Genomic DNA, 21,074 nt, shown 5'->3' with positions numbered 1-21,074 from the left:
CAATGATGTAAGAGATAGAATACATACTTGACATCACGGAAGACATTAATCTGTAGCTTCAGAAGATGTGCCAAATCTTCCATTAACTCCAGTCCTTTCTCTACACTCAGTCGCCTGTTGGGGGGGGAGGAGAAATACAGCATCAATAATAGAGTTCATTAATAGCTGCTGAGCTAAAGGTCCCAACTGAGCCGTCACCTTTGACCACGAGAGACTGCATGCAGCAACACATTATATTCCTGTCACACTGCATGGCTAATGGCAAGGGAACTGGGATCAGGTGCTGCCTCCACCAATCAAATAAACAATTAGATGTAAATAGAATAGTTATAAGAGGTACAATACATCAACAGTCAGCTGTTTGTTAAAAACTGAAAATATTTGTACATGCACTTACTAATTATTGATTCTCAATATCATGCATGGGACTTAGCCCCATTCTATAAATAAAGCTTTTGCTAAAGGTTGTTGCTCTAGTTTATTCAGTTGTTTTACCTCAATATTTCTTTATTTTAAATCAGCTCCTTTTACAAGTACCTCCCCTCAATCTATTATGATCATGTCCATATAAATGAGTTTATCTAGGGATGTGTTTTGTTCAGGATATTTATAATGCTAAACTATTCTGGCGGGGGAAGTAGGTTTTGACATTTTTGCATTTTCACAGGTTAATTGTTCCATTCTCACTTGCTGTCATTGGTTACAAGGCATGATAGAAATAATGGGCACAAATTTGCTCCGTTTTTTTTTTGAAGCAACTTGATTTTTCTGGAGTATCTTAAAAATCCCCATTCTGCACGTTTAATTTGCGCCAGTATAAGTGAGTTAGTTAGGATTTTTTTAAAGTTTCGTTTTTTTTTCCAAAAGGGAGCGTTACCAGCCTGTTTTGGCCATTTTAGCCAGTTTGGACAGCTCCCAAATGAACTTAGGCCAGCATATGTAGCTACTTGTGGCCGCACAGAAAACCCTCGCAGAGAGTTAAGAAATCATCGCAGATAGCCAGAGATTGGGGGGCGGGGGGTGGGGAGGGGGGGGAGGGAAGGGAAGCACAGAGGACCTTGCAAAGCACTAAACACCTTCACAACAACATTCATGAAGCATAAAAACCATCAATAATAAATACAAAAATAAATAAAAAATAAAAAATAAAACTTAAGTCCTACCTTCATACTTGGCTCGGGAAGTCAGCGGGCCAGGAGGCCACTTGGCCGGGGATAGGGGCGGGAAAACGCACCGGCAAGCCTTTTGGCCAGGGCTAGGGGCAGTGGGAGGGAAGCCTGGGCGGGAGAGCAATGAACTGGCCACACACGCAAGAAGCAGCAGGCTGGGTTTTCAGAAGGCGGCTGCAGGAGGGAACGTAAAGGGGAGCTGGGCTCGGCAGAACACACAGGCTGCAGGAATGAACCAGGCTGCAACAGGCTGGGGGGGTGAGGGGGGGGGGGGGGGGAGTGACGAGGAGGGTGAGAGAAGTCAAATGAGTGAAGGGGGGGGGGCAGAGAACAAAAGATCTTCGGGTGTGGTCCATATACATACCTTGGGTGGAGAGGGAGAAGTGCTGTGCTGCCATTTTTCACCTTACATAAGAACATAAGAAATAGGAACAGGAGTAGGCCATACGGCCACTCGAGCCTGCTCCGCCATTCAATAAGATCATGGCTGATCTGATCATGGACTCAGGTCCACTTCCCCGCCCGCTCCCCATAACCCCTTATTGTTTAAGAAACTGTCTAATTCTGTCTTAAATTTATTCAATGTCCCAGCTTCCACAGCTCTGAGGCAGCGAATTCTACAGATTTACAACCCTCAGAAGAAATTTCTGTTTTAAATCGGCAGCCCCTTATTCGAAGATCATGCCCTCTAGTTCTAGTCTCCCTATCAGTGGAAACATCCTCTCTGCATCCACCTTATCAAGCCCCCTCATAATCTTATACGTTTCGATAAGATCACCTCTCATTCTTCTGAATTCCAATGAGTAGAGGCCCAACCTACTAAACCTTTCCTCATAAGTCAACCCCCTCATCCCCGGAATCAATCGAGTGAACCCTCTCTGAACTGCCTCCAAAGCAAGTATATCCTTTCGTAAATATGGAAACCAAAACTGCACGCAGTATTCCAGGTGTGGCCTCACCAATACCTTATATAGCTGTAGCAAGACTTCCCTGTTTTTATACTCCATCCCCTTTCAATAAAAGCCAAGATACCATTGGCCTTCCTGATCACTTGCTGTACCTGCATACTATCCTTTTGATCTTTTGACCTTTGAAAGTTTAACTTTTACTTTAAGTATGGGTGCAGCAATATCAATGCCACGGATTTTGCAATTGTTCGGCATCATTGTGCTACGTAGATGAGAATTGATTAGAGCTCATCACATCAGGAACATCAGAGCCCGTAGGCTGCTGGGCAGGAGGCCTTACCCACCTCGGCAATTTCGAGTCAGGCGTTCGTACCTGGACCTGAGTGAGGCAGATTGTGTCAGAAGGCTGCGTTTCCGCAGAGAAGTTGTCCGTGAGATCTGTGAGCTGCTGAGACCAGATTTACAGCCGAGAAGCAGCAGGTGGACTGCCTTGTCTGTTGAAGTGAAGGTTATAGCTGAAATTTCCTTCTGTGCCTCGGGATCGTTTCAAGCTACAACTGGAGATGTGTGCGCCATCTCTCAACACGCAACACATGTCTCCATTCTCCAGGTCACGGCTGCACTGTATATGCGGAGGAATGACTTCATCAAGTTCCCAAGACTGCCCAAGCAATTCATTACAGGGCTGTGGGCTTCTCCAGGATTGCTGGCTTGCCAAAGGTACAGGGCTGCATTGCCTTGCGAGCACCTGTGGAGGATGCCGAGCAGTTCAGGAATAGAAAAGGCTTCCACTCCATTAATGTGCAGCTTATGTGTGACAACATGCATCGCATCATGTCAGCTGATGCGAGATACCCTGGCAGCACCCATGATGCGTTCATCCTACGCGACAGCGTTATATCTGACATGTTTGAGCAGCAGCCAGAAGGGCAGGGCTGGCTACTGGGAGACAAAGGTTACGGTCTGACCACCTGGCTCTTGATGCCCCTATGTGTAACCCGGACGGAAGCTGACCATCAATACAACATGTCGCACATTACAACACGCAGCATCATAGAGAGGACCATTGGCATCTTGAAACAGCATTTCCGATGCCTGGACAATTCCGGAGGCTACTTGCTGTACTACCCTGAGATTGTCGGTCAGTTCACTGTTGTGTGCTGCATGCTGCATAACTTAGCCATCATGAGGCAGCAGCACCTGGTAGTGGAAGACCCACCTGCGGTGAGAGTGCCTGATGATAATGATGTGGAAGATGCAGGTGACGAGCAGGAGGAGGTGGTGGAGGAGGATGATGACGATGATCAGGAAACTATGCAAGTGCCTGAGGCCGGAGCACGGCGTTGGAGGAGGGCGGGCCATCGTGCCCCTTTAACGATTGCTCGAGCCTTGCGCCAGCAGCTCATCTGTGAACGCTTTACTGATGCCTGAGGGCTCAGCGACAACTGTTCCGCATGGACATGTTTATTTTTTGCAGTTGTTCCTAAATGTTGTGTTGTGTTAATGGAACATGGTTCAGTATTAATGTAAAATATATTTTATTGAAAAGTTTACAATGTACTTCACTTTAGTGTAGTAAAATAATTCTTGTATCAAACTTTACTTTAATATGACTCTTTAAGATCACTTAAAAACTTTTAAGATCACTTATAAACTTGTAAAGTTATAAAACTTACAAAACAATTTCAATTTGAAAAAACTTACACTTTAAGATCACTTAAAAACTTTAAAATCACTTATAAAGTTGTAAATTTATATAACTTACAAAAAACTTTCAATTTGAAAACAGTTACAACAGTATCAACAACAACAACAATGACAACAGCAGCAAAGAAAGGGTGCACTCATTTCTTATCCACATCTCGGTGAATGTGCACTTCTTCATGGGGATGGGGGCGGGGGGATGGCGGGGCAGGGAGGCCCTGCTTGGGTCTCTACAGAGGTTGGTGCGGGGATTGCAGTGGGAGTGGCATTTGATTGGCCGGGCTATGTTCCCTTATTGCAGCAGCTACCTCACACATGCTCTCCCTGATGGCCTGTGCCGTCGTTCCCACTGCCTCTGAAATTACCTCCTTCATTTCCCGTGTCATTACTGCTATTTCTCCCGACAGTCCCGTTACCTCATCACCCACCCCACTAACGTTGTGCACAAGTGATCGGGTAAGATCATTGGTCTCCACACCCAATGCCACTACCTCAACCACATCTGTTGCACCCTGCATCTCAGGAGAGGGTCGTCGATTTCTCCTTCCCCTTGCCCCAGGTCTGCCTCGCGGCACCCCTCCAGTGGGAGGTGCAGGCTGGGACAATAGGGCCCTTGGTGTTCCATGCTGCATCCCAATAGCACTGGGACCCACAAACTCGGACGGTGGGGCCCTTGGTGTTCCATGTTGCATCCCAATAGCACTGGGACCCACAAACTCGGACGGTGGGGCCCTTGGTGTTCCATGTTGCATCCCAATAGCACTGGGACCCACAAACTCGGACGGTGGGGCACTGGGTGTTCAATGCTGCATTCCACCACCACTGGCACCCGCAACCTCGGAACTTGGGAAACCATGGAATGTCGCACCAGAACTTAAAGTACTATACATGGACGGGGATGGGCTGAAACCATAGAATGTCGCACCAGAACTCATGGAAGTGTTTGAAAACGCGAAGTCCTGTACCGTGGCCGCAACCATATTAAGTTCAACATTCTCCCCTTCATACATCTCCATGCCCACCCCCTCCCTCCCCCAAAGGTTGGTCTGGCTCGTACGCATCTGAATCTTCTTCTGGATCTTCAGGATTGGCATCAGGTTCTGCAAAATATAACAGAACAGTCAAATGGTTAGCAGCAGAGGAGGGAGCAGGATGGGCAGCGTGAGTAGGCTCACACATCGCAGGCCAGGCAGCAGGTTGATTTGAAGGGCCACGATGAATTTTCAGGACTTACCCTCTCCCTCGCGTGTGGGCCCAGCTTGTGCTGTACTGATTGCTTTTCTCCAGGCAGGACCCATGAAAGCAGCGACCCTCTCTTCCAAGGGTGTCAGTTGGTGCGGATTTGGCGGGCCTCCTCCTGATCGAGTTCTTTCCCTTTTCTTGTGGGCCAATTTCTTCCGCAAAGATGAAAATATAACTTTTTAGAGAGGGTGTCTTTCTGCTGGGTGGGTCATACACAGATGGTCACATTTACAATTGCAATTCCATTGAAAAATGAAAATATTACTTACACTAACTACTTGACCAAGTTCCTGCCATTTCTTTTTGCACTGGCCTCCAGATCTCGTGGTATTCACCACTGCGCAGTAATCTTCTGCAAATTTGTTCCAGCGTTTCTTCATTTCTTTGGGTGGCACTTTTGTGCGACCTCTGTTGCTGGTATCCAGCTCCTGCCATCTGTTCTCAATGACATTAACTAGTATCTCCACTTCGTCATGCAAGAAATTCTTTGTTCTTGGTGCACGTTGTTGCATTGCTGTATTGAATTGACACTCGTTGATTTTTCAAAACACACAGTCCTTATTTTGCATGCAGCAATGATTTTCACCTATGCAGCACTCCTTCTGGAAGTTTAGCAGCAACACAAAGCACTCAGTGATTCCAGCAGCTGATTTCTTCCACAGTACTCCTCACAGTGCTCCTTCAGGCACCAAAAATCAATGAGAAGGCTTTCCCTTTAAAAATGGCCGATTGCCAATGTTAATCCCCCATTGCGCATGCGCGAACGCCCAACGCTGCCGGCACTGTTACAGACGCTGGGCCCTAAGCCCGGCCCCTCGGCCGGCACTCTTTCAGCAGCACGGCCCTAGCTCCACCCCCCACTGTGATTGCCACGCCAAGCACCAGGACGGTCCACAGAGCGGGTGAATATGGAGCTACATTTTCGGCGCCGTTTTGGGAGCAGAAAGTCGGCATACCTCAGGTAAGTGCACTGACAAAAACCGGAGGGCCAAATTTGTGCCCATAGAGTGTAGAAGTTAAGGAATAGAGTGATACGAATGCTCTTTGCTAACATAGCAATCTCGCACATCACATCTCAGACTTAAATTTTCATAAGTGCCAATGTGGCTAAAAACATTTAGCTTTCTGCAAGATTAAAAATATGAGCACTACATTCCAGGGGCTGCATTTTCAGCTTGTTGCCAGCCCTATTTTCGCCCTGGAGGGGCGGTAATGGCGGCGGAAAGTATTTCCGGGCAGACGGCCAGCTTCCAGTGCCCCACTGGGATATTCGGTGCTGGGTTTGATGGGACGAGGAGCAGTACCGCCCAGGAGAGGCGAGCTGGTGTGCAATGCCCCGATATTTGATCCGTCGCGCCCCGCAGCACGCCCTAGTGAGACCGCCTGTGAAAGCTGGCGGACCAAGCTGTACTGGTCACAGTGAGTGAAATAATGTCTACCTGAGGCAATGTGATGGTTTTTTATTTTTGCGAATTATGTTGATGTGGCGTGAGTAACATGTTGGGAATATTTCTTTCCGCGGAAGCCTCTCTTACTGCGCTCTGAGGCTGGCTGGTTAGCTCGGGATTTTCAGTTGCTCAGCCGACCTAGCGCCCGAAAAGAGGTGTGGAATGTCTCCGTTAGCACTCCGTTCCACACTCAGGGCCCAGCTGGTGAATTTTGCGGCTGGAGACGCAAACCATTTCCTGGCTCAAAATTTACCGCTCCATCTGGATTAAGGCCGCAACAGAGGCCCGACCGAATTTCCACCCCCATGTGTTTTAAAATCTGTATTTAATATGTGTAGTTAGATTTTAAAATATCTATTTTAGCATCACTAAATGTCCAAGAAGTGCAGCTTTGAAGCTTCCAAGAGAAAATATTGTTGACCAAGTACAATTGTTTTATTGCTAATCTGTAAGAAAAAACTATATTTTGGTTTACAAGGTGGCATACATATTCCCTCAGTCTATGAAAATGCAGCTTAGTAAGGGGCAGCTTGCATCTAGTTTCAATGAATACACTTGCATTTTAGTACTGGAAGTAAAATAATTTCCCTGCAATTGTCATTTTCCACCATATTTACCGTGTTGTCCTCATAGTGTTGAAATCGAGACTTATTACACCAACTCCCACTGCAACTCATTCTTTCCTTGGACCTCATGGCTGTGGAATTCCTTACACGCCACCCCTGCCCCCACCCACCCCGCCCCCCTGCTCCTTCTGTTCCTCTTACTATCAACAGGCTTTTAAAGTTGATTCTTTGCATCACCTAACCACTGCTTCTTGATTTATCTGGGCCCCTCTCCTACCCTCTTCAACCTTGGGGATATAGTACACTACAAGCCTTGCTCCTATGAGGAGTTTGTCAATTTGAAAGTTTGTGAGTGCAGGTGAAATGATAAAATATCATAGAAGCTTTAAGTAGCTCATGAAGGGATCCTAAACTTGCATAAAGGTAAAATACTTCAGGTAAGTTCAATCATTTAGAAATGAGAAGCAAAAGTAACGAATCAAAGAACTAGCATGCTATACAATAACAGGCGTCGGTATTCTTAACTTTATGCTGGGCAAAAAGGGACCTCCAAGTGCATTGAACTTAACAGAACATCTACAGTAATAGAACACTTTAACAGGGCATCAATAAACTGCGTAGCAAAAACATTTCAAGAACAATGCTAAAGAATGTAAAAACAACTGTAGGTGGTTTTTAATAAATATTAGTTCAGGATTTCCCCCATCATCGCTCACTGGATAGACAGGCACTGAGCCACACAGATAACAAAAGTCCCAGGTTCAATGTCTGGTCTGTGCTGCGTTACCTGATTTCAGTCAGGATGGTGGCAGGGTTTCTACAATTACCCTTCATGGTTCCAATGAAGGAAAGACCAATAACCAAGGTTGCTGCTCCTGGCCATTATCTAGTAACTTGTGCAGGAAGGTTTGAGGATGTTATCGACACAGGTTGGATTTGCTTGTGATGCCGCACATTACTGAACAGCCCACGCAATCTTCAAGCTTGTGAAGAATGGTCACTTGGATGACGCACTGAAGGGCTGCAAGCTGTGAAATAATTTAACACCTCACAGAAGTGGCCATTCTTCATGTTTCAGCGCATGGACAGCAACTCTTCAGGTAAGAGTGGTGGAGGAAGCCATAACTCCAAAGTGCAGCCCTGTTCTCAGCCAGCGGGTCCATATTTACACTTCAGGAAGAGTCACATGATACTGAAGGAAAGGAAACTGCAACCGATTGTTCTCTCTTCCCCACCCGCCAAATCCAAAAAAGTTGAATCTAACTGTATCATCCAACTTCGAGGTTAGAGGAAAGAGCACTACAGACACCATAACAGTATGGTTAGATTCCTCCTTATACCATGTTAGGGTTAGGGATAAATACATTTGTATATTAGGAGATTTCTGCACCTCCAATTCTGGCCCCTTGCACATCCCCTATTTTCACTGCTCCAGCTTCAGCTGCCTAGGCCCTAAGCCCTGGAATTCCCACCCTAAACCTCTCCGCCTCTCTACCTCGCTCTCTCTCTCTCCTCCTTTAAGACGCTCCTTAAAACCAACCTCTTTGACCAAGCTTTTGATCACCTGTCCTAAATCTCCTTATGCAGCTTGGTGACAAATTTTGTCTGATAACGCACCTAAGAAGCGCTATGTAAATAAAGTATAAAACCAGACAGTGCTGGAAATCTCAGCAGGTTCGGCAGCATCTGTGGAGAGAAAGCAGAGTTAACGTCTCGGGTTGATGACCCTTCTCTCCACAGATGCTGCCTGACCTGCTGAGATTTCCAGCATTTTCTGTTTTAATTCCAGATTCCAGCATCCGCAGTATTTTGCTTGTGTAAAGGCAAGTTGTTGTTGTAGGGAACTATAGAAAATGAGGATGTGGTATGGGGCTGTGTGGGAAAGAAAATGTTTTAAAAAACCTAGTTTAGAAACACAGAAATTAGCTGCAGGATCAGGCCATTCGGCCCTTCGAGCCTGCACCGCCATTCAATAAGATCATGGCTGATCATTCTTAGTCTTAGTCTTGATGCATTTCATCCAAACTAGATCTTAATGTCCAGCCAATTCACACATCCTCATCCATAAACATCATAAGACCAAGAAATACATTTAATTTTAACATTTACAATTTTCAAAAACAATTGAAGTAGCAGCTGGCATAACTCACTAGGCAATTCGTCTGTCTGATGTCATACTTCCACTGCGGTTATGTCTAATAGAACAGGTATACATTTTTTGAGTATAAGAGAAAAAAAGAAAATGAACATTTGCAGGGCTATGGGGAAAGAGCAGGGGAGTGGGACTAATTGGATTGCTCTTGTTGTGCGAGGCCCCTTGGGGAGGAGTGACCATAACATGGTAGAATTCTTTATTAAGATGGAGAGCGACAGTGTTAATTCAGAGACTAGGGTCCTGAACCTAAGGAATGTTAACTTTGATGGTTTGAGACTTGAATTGGCTAGAATAGACTGGCAAATGATACTTAAAGGGTTGACGGTGGATAGGCAATGGCAAACATTTAAAGATCACATGGATGAACTTCAACAATTGTACATCCCTGTCTGGGGTAAAAATAAAACGGGGAAGGTGGCTCAACCGTGGCTAACAAGAGAAATTAAGGATAGTGTTAAATCCAAGGAAGAGGCATATAAATTGGCCAGAAAAAGCAGCAAACCTGAGGACTGGGAGAATTTTGTAATACAGCAGAGGAGGACAAAGGGTTTAATAAGGAGGGGGAAAATAGAGTATGAGGAAGCTTGCTGGGAACATAAAAACTGACTGCAAAAGCTTCTATAGATATGTGAAAACAAAAAGATTAGTGAAAACAAACGTATGTCCCTTGCAGTCAGATTCAGGTGAATTTATAATGGGCAACAAAGAAATGGTAGAACAGTTAAACAAGTACTTTGGTTCTGTCTTCACGAAGGAAGACACAAATAACCTTCCGGAAATACTAGGGGACCGAGGATCTAGTGAGAAGGAGGAACTGGAGGAAATCCTTATTAGGCGGGAAATGTAGTTAGGGAAATTGATGGGATTGAAGGCCGATAAATCCCCGGGGCCTGATAGTCTGCATCCTAGAGTACTTAAGGAAGTAGCCCTAGAAATAGTGGATGCATTGGTGATCATTTTCCAACAAACTATCGACTCTGGATCGGTTCCTATGGACTGGAGGGTAGCTAATGTAACATCACTTTTTAAGAAAGGAGGGAGAGAGAAAAAGGGTAATTATAGACCGGTTAGCCTGATATCAGTAGTGGGGAAAATGTTCGAATCAATAATTAAAGATGAAATAGCAGCACATTTGGAATGCAGTGACGGGATCGGCCCAAGTCAGCATGGATTTATGAAAGGGAAATCATGCTTGACAAATCTTCTCGAATTTTTTGAGGATTTAACTGGTAGAGTAGGCAAGGGAGAACCAGTGGATGTGGTGTATTTGGACTTTCAAAAGGCTTTTGACAAGGTCCCACACAAGAGATTGGTGTGCAAAATTAAAGCACATGGTATTGGGGGAAATGTACTGATATAGATAGAAAACTGGTTGGCAGACAGGAAGCAGAGAGTCGGGATAAATGGGTCCTTTTCAGAATGGCAGGTAGTGACTAGTGGGGTGCCGCAGGGCTCAGTGCTGGGACCCCAGCTATTTACAATATACATTAATGATTTGGAGGAGGGAATTGAGTGCAATATCTCCATGTTTGCAGATGACACTAAGCTGGGTGGCAGTGTGAGCTGTGGAGGAGGATGCTAAAAGGCTGCAGGGTGACTTGGACAGGTTAGGTGAGTGGGCAAACACGTGGCAGATGCAGTATAATGTGGATAAATGTGAAGTTATGCACTTTGGTGGCAAAAACACGAAGGCAGAATACTATCTGAATGGCGGCAGATTAGGAAAAGGGGTGGTGCAGCGAGACCTGGGTGTCATGGTACATCAGTCATTGAAAGCTGGCATGCAGGTACAGCAGATGGTGAAGAAGGCAAATGGTATGTTTGCCTTCATAGCTAGGGGATTTGAGTATAGGAGCAGGGAGGTCTCACTGCAGTTGTACAGGGCCTCACCTGGAATATTCTGTTCAGTTTTGGTCTCCTCATCTGAGGAAGGACATTCTTGCTATTGAGGGAGTGCAGCGAAGGTTCACCAGACTGATTCCCGGGATGGCGGGACTGACATATGAGGAGAGACTGGATCGACTGGGCCTGTATTCAGTGGAGTTTAGAAGGATGAGAGGGGATCTCATAGAAACATATAAAATTCTGACGGGACTGGACAGGTTAGATGCAGGAAGAATGTTCCCGATGTTGGGGAAGTCCAGAACCAGGGGACATAGTCTAAGGATAAGGGCTGAGATGAGGAGAAACTTCTTCACTCAGAGAGTTGTTAATGCCAGTTCATTGGATATATTCAAGGAGAAGTTAGATAAGGCCCTTACGGCTAAAGGGATCAAGGGATATGGAGAGAAAGCAGGAAAGGGGTACTGAGGAGAATGATCAGCCATGATCGCATTGAAAGGTGGTGCAGGCTCGAAGGACCGAATGGCCTATATGCACCTATTTTCTATGTTTCTATGTTTCTTTCAAAGAGCCAGCACAGGCACAATGGGCTGAATGGTCTCCTTTTTGCTGTATCATCTATGATTCATTCAAACCTCGCTTCCCAAATAGTGATCGTGACCTACTGTTCTTGTCTGTGACAGCTGAGATCCATTTTAACTTCTGCAGAGTTAACAGTGGACTCATCAGATACCAAGCAGTTGTCAGTCAAGTATTTTTGGACTGGAATGGACTGTAAGCAGCAATAATTTTTTTTGCATTTTAACAACATTTCTGATTCATAGAGTCCGAATGAACATGAGGGGAGGGGAGAGTGTTTTCTTTGTTTATATCTTAAAGCACAGTCTTCCTTGTTTGTTCATTTTCCCCAGGGTGTTTTCTCCCCCAGTGCAATTGAAAGGGCAGGTTCTATGCTCTCATGCTTCCATCAAGGTCACTCTTGAGGCAACCAATAGAAGATGCACAAAAACAGCCTAGCGAAAAAGCCCAGTGATCTGTACCATAAGATTGGCATTGCCAGCAATTGTCAAGATCATCTCCTCCCTCAACTTTCCCCCACCATCTGTTGCAAGCACGCTGCACTGCTGTCTCCTCGCGACAATCCTCCATGCAGCCACATCATGCAGCAGCAGCATTTCCACTTCATCCGTCATCAAACTGGGTCACTCATTCCCCACCTACTTTGTCACTCATTTCCCACCTACTACATTCAGTGTGCTAGCCATTGGGTATTGAGTATAAAACTAAAGACATCTTGCTGCAATTATAAAGGGCCCTGGTGAGACCGCACCTGGAATATTATGTACAGTTTTGGTCTCCTTACCTAAGGAAGGATATACCTGCCAAAGAGGGAATGTGACGAAGATTCACCAGACTGATTCCTGGAATGGGGGAATTGTTCTATGAGGAGAGATTGAGTAGACTAGGCCTATATTCACTAGAGTTTAGAAGAATGAGAGGTGATCTCATTGAAACATGCACAATTCTTACAGGGCTTGACAGGGTAGATGCAGGGAGGATCTTTCCTCTGTCTGGGGAGTCTAGAACCAGGGGTCACAATCTCAAATAAGGGGTCGGCCATTCAGGACTTAGAGAGCTGTGGAGACTCAGTCTTTTGAGTATATTCATGACCAAGATCAATAGATTTTTGGATATTAAGGGAATCAAGGGATATGGGGTTCGGGCGGGCAGGTGGAGTTGAGGTAGATCATCAGCCATGATCTTATTGAATGGAGGGCCACCTCAATGCATTGCAGCGAGAAATAGGTAAACTGAGTTGAGGTACAGATCTGATTGAATTTCGGAATAGGCTCGAGGGCCCGAATGGCTACTTCTGCTCCTAATTCTTGTTATGTCATTTTTTTTATCCCATAAACAGCCTTTGGAAAGGGTGAAATATCAATTTAAAATATTTACAGCCTTCACAACGGTTAATTTGTGCCCCATATATGGCTACTAAGCATTAGTTGCCACGGCTTTTTAAATGTTGGATGGAGCCCTTTCAGCAACTTCTCCTTAAGCAATGCTGCCACACACAAAGGCTCACTCCCATTGGAAAAGCTCCTTTAAAAGTAGGAGGACAAGTTGATAAAGCTACGAAATAAATAAGTAGTCTTAAGTTTTATAAAAGGGTGCAGAGTACCAAAAAGCAAACACAATGCTAAACCTATATAAAATTATTGAACAGTCTGCAGTTAGAATATTATGTCCAATTTTCCGTACCCTGCCAAAGAAGGTTGCAGAAGAGATTCACTAAGATGACATCAGGAGTCTGACGAGACGAGAAAAACTGGGGTTCTTACCATTAGAATTAAGCAGGTTAAGAAGAGATCTGATGTAGGCCAAGCAGCCCCTCAAGCTTATTCCGCCATTCAATCAGATCTGTACCTCAGCTCAGTTTACCTATCTCTCCCTGCAATGCACTGAGGTGGCCCTCCTTCTTCTGCTGCCTCGCCTTCCCCCATTCTCCCTCGTCTGATGAGAATTGGTGCTGCACCCGTGCCTCTTCTGACAGTAGGTGGCTCTGTACAGCGAGGTTGTGCAGGACGAAGCGCACCACTATGATGCGGGAAACTCTTGGCAGGGCATGTTGTAGACAGCCCCCGGCCCTGGAGAGACACTAGAATCTCTGCTTCAGCATCTCTACTACAGTGCGCGCTCAATAATGATCCTGGTGATCGCCTGGATTTGATTATACCTGTGTTGCTCAGGCGTGGCAGGGATGCAGATGAATCATATGTCCGTAGGACGTATTCCTTGTTCATTAGCAGACATTCTGCCACGTTCCTGGGAAGGTCAAATATTGGCGGTAGGGGCGGGAGGGGAGACAGGATACACTGCAGCAGGATAAATTAATCATGACAGCTGCTTGTGTGTTGTGCACAAACTTGCATTATCCTATTTATGTGAGTGGACACTCCTGGACATCAAGGACATACCGCAACTCTATGAATGTTTCCCCGGTGAAGTGGTGCCAGTGAAGGGATATATCAGATTTATCTCAGTAAGTTGCATCTTGCTCTATGGACATGACTGGTTGGATAAGGATGGGTCTGAGCAGATCTGGCTCTGATTCCTCTTCTTTCTCAACAACAACAATTTGCATTTATATATCTTAGAAAGAAACATAGAAAATAGGTGCAGGAGTAGGCCATTCGGCCCTTCTAGCCTGCACCGCCATTCAATGAGTTCATGGCTGAACATGCAACTTCAGTACCCCATTCCTGCTTTCTCGCCATACCCCTTGATTCCCCGAGTAGTAAGGACTACATCTAACTCCCTTTTTAATATATTTAGTGAATTGGCCTCAACAACTTTCTGTGGTAGAGAATTCCACAGGTTCACCACTCTCTGGGTGAAGAAGTTTCTCCTCATCTCGGTCCTAAATGGCTTACCCCTTATCCTTAGACTGTGACCCCTGGTTCTGGACTTCCCCAACATTGGGAACATTCTTCCTGCATCTAACCTGTCTGAACCCGTCAGAATTTTAAACATTTCTATGAGGTCCCCTCTCATTCTTCTGAACTCCAGTAAATACAAGCCCAGTTGATCCAGTCTTTCTTGATAGGTCAGTCCCACCATCCCGGGAATCAGTCCGGTGAACCTTCGCTGCACTCCCTCAATAGCAAGAATGTCCTTCCTCAAGTTAAGAGACCAAAACTGTACACAATACTCCAGGTGTGGCCTCACTATCTTCTTTAATGTAGTAAAACAGCCCAAGGCACTTCCACGCGAGTGTTTTCAAACAAAATTTGACCCCAAGCCACGTTAGGAGATATTAGGGCAATGACCAAAAGCTTGGTCAAAGAGGTTGGTTTTCAGGAGCATCTTAAGGGAGGGAAGAGAGGTAGAGAGGCGGAGAGGTTTAGGGAGGGAATTACAGAGCTAAGGATCTAGGCAGCTGAAGGCACGGCCACCAATGGTGGAGCGACGGGATTCAGGGATGCACAAGAGGCCAGAATTAGAGGAGCGCAGAGATCTGAGAGAATTGTAGGGTTGGAGGAGGTTACAGAGATAGGGAGGGGCAAGGCCATGGAGGCGTTGCTTAACCGGGAGCCAATGTAGGTCAGTGAGCACAGGGCTGACGGGTGAACGGGACTTGGTGCGAGTTAGGACACGGGCAGCCGAGGTTTGGATGACCTCAAGTTTATGGAGGGTAGAAGATCCTCCTGCAGAACAAGCAGAAAGAGAATACGCAGAGATATTCCCTTCTGAATTACGGACTCTGCAGCTGGAATTGCAGAAAAGCCAGACATAAAAAAAGCTGTGGCCAGAAAAACACAAGAACAGTTCAAAACCAGGAAAAATGCAAGGAAAAAACTGCAGAAAAAAATCATCCAAAGTAATAGAATGGCACCAATCCAAACTTCAACATATTGGCAATCATCTTCAAACACACACAAGTTCTGCAATTGCAGAACGTACCTACCCAGCAAAGCTGGTTTAAAATCAACACTGGAGGCGTTTTAAGCATTCTTGAAGAAAAACCAAGGGAGAGGCACCGGCAGGTGTTTGACATAAATTATATTATTATTTGGGCCTTAATAAGACTGTTCATGTTTCACACGAGAGCCTTCAGCGCAAACAATTATCACAGGGCATGAAATCTTGGGCAGCAGGAATTGGGCGAGAAACAGGCCACTGGCCTGCTCGCCTGATTTCTCAGCCCCTATTCACACGGTCCTCAACTCCATCAGGTGATCGATCCAACCTAAGATGAATGACTACATGGTGAGGTACTGGAGGGTTGCTCAATACATCGAATGTACAGCACAGAAACAGGCCTTTCGGCCCAACTACTCTATGCCGACATTTATGCTCCACATGAGCCTCCTCCCACCCTACTTTATCTAACCCTATCAGCATATCCTTCGATTCCTTTCTCCCTCGTATACTTATCTAGCTTCCCCTTAAATCCATCAATGCTGGTCACCTCAACTACTCCTTGTGGTAGTGTGTTCCACATTCTTCACTCTCTGCGTAAAGAAGTTTCTCTTGAATTCCCTATTGGATTTATTTGTGACTACCTTATATTTATGACCTCTAGTTTTGGACTCGCACACAAGTGGAAACATTTTCTCTATGTCTACCCTATCAAACCCTTTCATTAAAGAAACATAGAAAATAGGTGCAGGAATAGGCCATTTGGCCCTTCGAGTCTGCACCACCATTCAATATGATCATGGCTGATCATGCAACCTCAGTACCCCATTCCTGCTTTCGCTCCATACCCCTTGATCCCTTTAGCTGTAAGGGCCATATCTAACTCCCTTTTGAATATAACAAACTGGCCTCAACAACTTTCTGTGGTAGAGAATTCCACAGTTCACAATTCTCCGAGTGACCTCGATCAGGTCACTCTTCAGCCTTCTCTTTTCGAGAAAAAAAGAGTCCCAGCCTGTTCAGCCTTTCCTGATGGGTATATCCTCTCAGTTCGGCACCATCCTTGTGAATCGTATTTTGCACTTTCTCCAGTGCCTATATATCCTTTTTAAAATACAGAGTGACTATTTGTCCTAACACTTTTCTCATCCTTCTGTGCCTTCGTCCTCCTCCGGATCCCGCCCTCGCACCCGCCCGCCCCTGAAACCTGAACCAGAAGTGGGCCTCATTGTTCTTCAATTACCCACGATTGTCCGACAGAGCCGCAAGCAGCCGAGCTTCCGACTGGGCGGGGAGAGATATGCGGCTGGCGGCCAGGACCTGTCCATTTATCAGCGGCAGTTTGAGTGAAGAGAGCGAGCGGTGGGGACTGAGAGAAGTGGGGCGGTGGGGAGAGAGAGAAGTGGGGCGGTGGGGAGAGAGAGGGAAGTGGGGCGGTGGGGAGGGAGAGAAGTGGGGCGGTGGGGAGAGAGAGAAGGGGGGCGGTGGGGAGAGAGAGGGAAGTGGGGCGGTGGGGAGGGAGAGAAGGGGGGCGGTGGGGAGAGAGGGAAGTGGGGCGGAGGGGAGAGAGAGAAGTGGGGCGGTGGGGAGAGAGGGAAGTGGGGCGGAGGGGAGAGAGAGAAGTGGGGCGGTGGGGAGAGAGAGAGAAGGGGGGCGGTGGGGACTGAGAGAAGTGGGGCGGTGGGGAGAGAGAGAAGTGGGGCGGTGGGGAGAGAGAGAAGGGGGGCGGTGGGGAGAGAGGGAAGTGGGGCGGTGGGGAGAGGGAGAGAAGGGGGGCGGTGGGGAGAGAGAGAAGTGGGGCGGTGGGGAGAGAGAGAGAAGGGGGGCGGTGGGGAGAGAGAGAAGTGGGGCGGTGGGGAGAGAGAGAGAAGGGGGGCGGTGGGGAGAGAGAGAAGGGGGGCGGTGGGGAGAGAGGGAAGTGGGGCGGTGGGGAGAGGGAGAGAAGGGGGGCGGTGGGGAGAGAGAGAAGTGGGGCGGTGGGGAGAGAGAGAGAAGGGGGGCGGTGGGGAGAGAGAGAAGTGGGGCGGTGGGGAGAGAGAGAGAAGGGGGGCGGTGGGGAGAGAGAGAAGTGGGGCGGTGGGGAGAGAGAGAGAAGGGGGGCGGTGGGGACTGAGAGAAGTGGGGCGGTGGGGAGAGAGAGAAGGGGGGCGGTGGGGAGAGAGGGAAGTGGGGCGGTGGGGAGAGGGAGAAGTGGGGCAGTGGGGAGAGAGAGAAGTGGGGCGGTGGGGAGAGAGAGAAGGGGGGCGGTGGGGAGAGAGAGAAGTGGGGCGGTGGGGAGAGAGAGAAGGGGGGCGGTGGGGAGAGAGGGAAGTGGGGCGGTGGGGAGAGGGAGAAGTGGGGCAGTGGGGAGAGAGAGAAGTGGGGCGGTGGGGAGAGAGGGAAGTGGGGCGGTGGGGAGAGAGGGAAGTGGGGCGGTGGGGAGAGATAGAAGTGGGGCGGTGGGGAGAGAGAGAAGGGGGGCGGTGGGGAGAGAGAGAAGGGGGGCGGTGGGGAGAGAGAGAAGTGGAGCGGTGGGGAGAGAGAGAAGTGGAGCGGTGGGGAGAGAGAGAAGTGGGGCGGTGGGGAGAGGGAGAGAAGGGGGGCGGTGGGGAGAGAGAGAAGGGGGCAGTGGGGAGAGGGAGAAGTGGGGCAGTGGGGAGAGAGAGAAGTGGGGCGGTGGGGAGAGAGGGAAGTGGGGCGGTGGGGAGAGATAGAAGTGGGGCGGTGGGGAGAGAGAGAAGGGGGGCGGTGGGGAGAGAGAGAAGGGGGGCGGTGGGGAGAGAGAGAAGTGGAGCGGTGGGGAGAGAGAGAAGTGGAGCGGTGGGGAGAGAGAGAAGTGGGGCGGTGGGGAGAGGGAGAGAAGGGGGGCGGTGGGGAGAGAGAGAAGGGGGCAGTGGGGAGAGAGAGAAGTGGGGCAGTGGGGAGAGAGAGAAGTGGGGCGGTGGGGAGAGAGAGAAGCGAGGCAGGGGGGGGGGGAGAGAGAATGGGGGCGGCCAGGAACAGTTTGTTTCTCATTCAACGGCAGTTTGAGTGAAGTGTCAAGCGGCACCATAAAGTGCCCCGTGAGGAGAGATACACGGGGTGGAGAGAGAGAGAAAGAGAGAGCCTGCGGTGTGTGAGTGGGGAGAGAGAGCCTGGGGAGAGAGAGAGAGAGAGAGAGAGAGCCCGTGGAGGGGAGGTGGCGGGGTGAGAGACAGAGAGAGTCTGCGAGGTTGGGGGGGGAAGAGAGCCTGGGTCGAGGAGGGAAGGGAGGGGGGGAGAGAGTCTGGGGGGTGGGGGGAGATCGGAGGGGAGAGAGAGAACTCAGGGAAAACGGATCACGTTCTTTCAACCCCCTGGTGTGTGCATGCTCGGTGTGTACGTTACAAGGGACATCGTTGGGGTGAATGAAATCAAGACGTCACGAAACTGTCATTATTCACTTCATACCCAATAAACCTGTTAACAATCCGCACACAATGCCCCATCTATGGCGGGGAGGTTAGGTCATGCACTTGCGCTTGGGTAAGAGTCTTCAACTGGCGGAAGCAGCACTTGCGCAGGAGTAAGGGACTTCGGCTGAAATTTGGTGGCTTTTGTGGAGATCTATCCTCCGTGGCTTCTGAAGTTAAAATGGATCGAATTACAAATTGGAAAGTCAGTCAGAACTTAGGCTGGGCGGTTCCAGTTACACATTCCAGAGGAACTTCAGGGTGTGGCTTATCCTCCAAAGGGACCGATCAGCAATAGGTCATGTGATAATGGAGAGCCAATCAGAGAAACGGCAGCCATTCAGTTAGTACAAACAAACAAATGGAGACCAGAACTGTGCACAGTACTCCAAGAGTGGGGGAAAGGAGCTGTAAATTCCTCAACAATCTGGCCTTTACAATCTATCAATATGTTTACAGATTTTCTGTTGACTGCTCTCTGTGAGAGGAACAGAACAGAATGGAGGAACATTGATATCTATGGGAACCAGTGCCCAGGATGGGGCTGAATTTATACTTTAAAATAGCCCCCAATCAGTAACAGGTCCTATCCAGTCCTGAATGGGTTTCTTACTAACCCATGGCCGTGCCCCTTTCCCTTGGAACAGTCTCTCTGAAATGTTCCCAACTCCAGTTTACATTCTCCGATGGTAAATTCTTGGCTAGCTTCAAAGGCAGCAACCAATTGAATTAACTTAAAAAAAGTGTGACTAGTCTCTTGGTCTTCAGAGACAGACCCAGAGAGAGCAGAGCTCGTCAACAATCACTTCTGCACTGTCCACAATAAAGCCAACCACAAGGAGCTTGACAGCAGCTTGGAAAAGGACATGGACCACTCCATCCGTACACAACTCACCCCTATTCCTCATTTATGGTAACCATGGGAATTGTGCCACAGTATGACACACCTCTACCAAGAGAGAAGGAACAAGGAAGGAAAACGGGCAGCATATCTAGGGGAACTAAAAAGACGTTTTTGCCAGGTAAAGTACTCGTCATAACCCACTGATAATCATTCGCATTATTGTGAAGCAGATGATAGTCCCAATACTTACTTTTGCTGGGTCACAATATATCCGTACAGATCAGTGTTGGATGATGCTACATCCAGGCGCAGGTCTTCTATTTTGGAGTTCTTCTTCTGAGCTTCCTTGTACATGAGAGTCCCATCAACCCGTCGATCAGTGTGTGCTGGCTCTTCTTCTGAGTCAAAGATGCCACTTTCAGACTTCCTGCCATTGGTCACTTCTCTGGCGATAGTGTTGCTTTTCACATTTTCTACCCCCACCCTTTCTTTGGATGAGATACCAAACTTTTTGACTTGGTTTTTGTGAGGGTTGATGTACAAGGAGTCAGGATCCAGAATTTCAGTAAGACTTTTCTTGTCTTCATTGCTCTCACCCTCTGTTCTGAAAGTCTGACTCTGTGATAAGGATTGAGTAATACAAGTCAACTTTAAACCACATTGGGAATTTTAATTCCATTATCTATTTATATTCCATAGAATCAACATAGCATTCATTTAAAATTCCACATGACCATGCCTGAAGTAAAGCATCCTCAAAGTTATCACTCGCTACATGCATTGAACAGTAATTGTGAAGAAACATTGAGTAGGTTGGGCCTGTACTCATTGGAGTTCAGAAGAATGAGAGGAGATCTTATTGAGACATATAAGATAATGAGGCAACTCGACAAGGTAGATGCAGAGAGGATGTTTCCATTCATGGGACTAGAACTAGGGGGCATAGTTTTAGAATAAGGGGTAGCCCATTTAAAATTGAAATGAGGAGGAATTTCTTCTCTCAGAGGGTTGTAACTCTATGGAATTCTCTGCCCCAGAAAACTGTGGAGGCGGGGTCATTTAATATATTTAAGGCGGAGATAGACAGATTTTTGAACGATAAGGGAGTAAAGGGTTATGGAGATCGGGCAGGGAAGTGGAGCTGAGCCCATGATCAGATCAGCCACGATCGTACTGAATGGCGGTGCAGGCTCGGGAGGCCAAATGGCCTACTCCTGCTCCTATTTCTTGTGTTCTTATGTTAATAACCCACTTCATTATAAACTGTGAGCGTCACACGGCAGCATAGCATTTAAGGTGTTTGCTTCACATCCCTGTGTTCGCCAAACCAATTTTCGAGCTGGGCACTGTTACTGAATAATTTC

At 47.5% G+C, this 21,074-nt stretch overlaps 1 protein-coding gene across 2 annotated transcripts in view; it reads right to left on the bottom strand.

The window, feature by feature from the left end:
- The window catches only part of ptprn2 (protein tyrosine phosphatase receptor type N2), a 1,205,047-nt gene that overhangs the window by 660,797 nt on the left and 523,176 nt on the right, over positions 1 to 21,074 (bottom strand). For both annotated transcript variants that reach the window (XM_070881617.1, XM_070881618.1), the window contains 2 exons: positions 19,961 to 20,328; positions 28 to 114 (listed from right to left, as the gene is read on the bottom strand). In XM_070881617.1, coding sequence (XP_070737718.1) covers positions 28 to 114; positions 19,961 to 20,328 — 455 coding nt within the window. The remainder of the gene's footprint in view (positions 1 to 27; positions 115 to 19,960; positions 20,329 to 21,074) is intronic.

Source organism: Pristiophorus japonicus, chromosome 5 (genome assembly GCF_044704955.1).
Source record: "Pristiophorus japonicus isolate sPriJap1 chromosome 5, sPriJap1.hap1, whole genome shotgun sequence".
NCBI classification, from domain to species: Eukaryota; Metazoa; Chordata; class Chondrichthyes; family Pristiophoridae; genus Pristiophorus; species Pristiophorus japonicus.
This window is presented reverse-complemented; position numbering and strand designations above follow the sequence as displayed.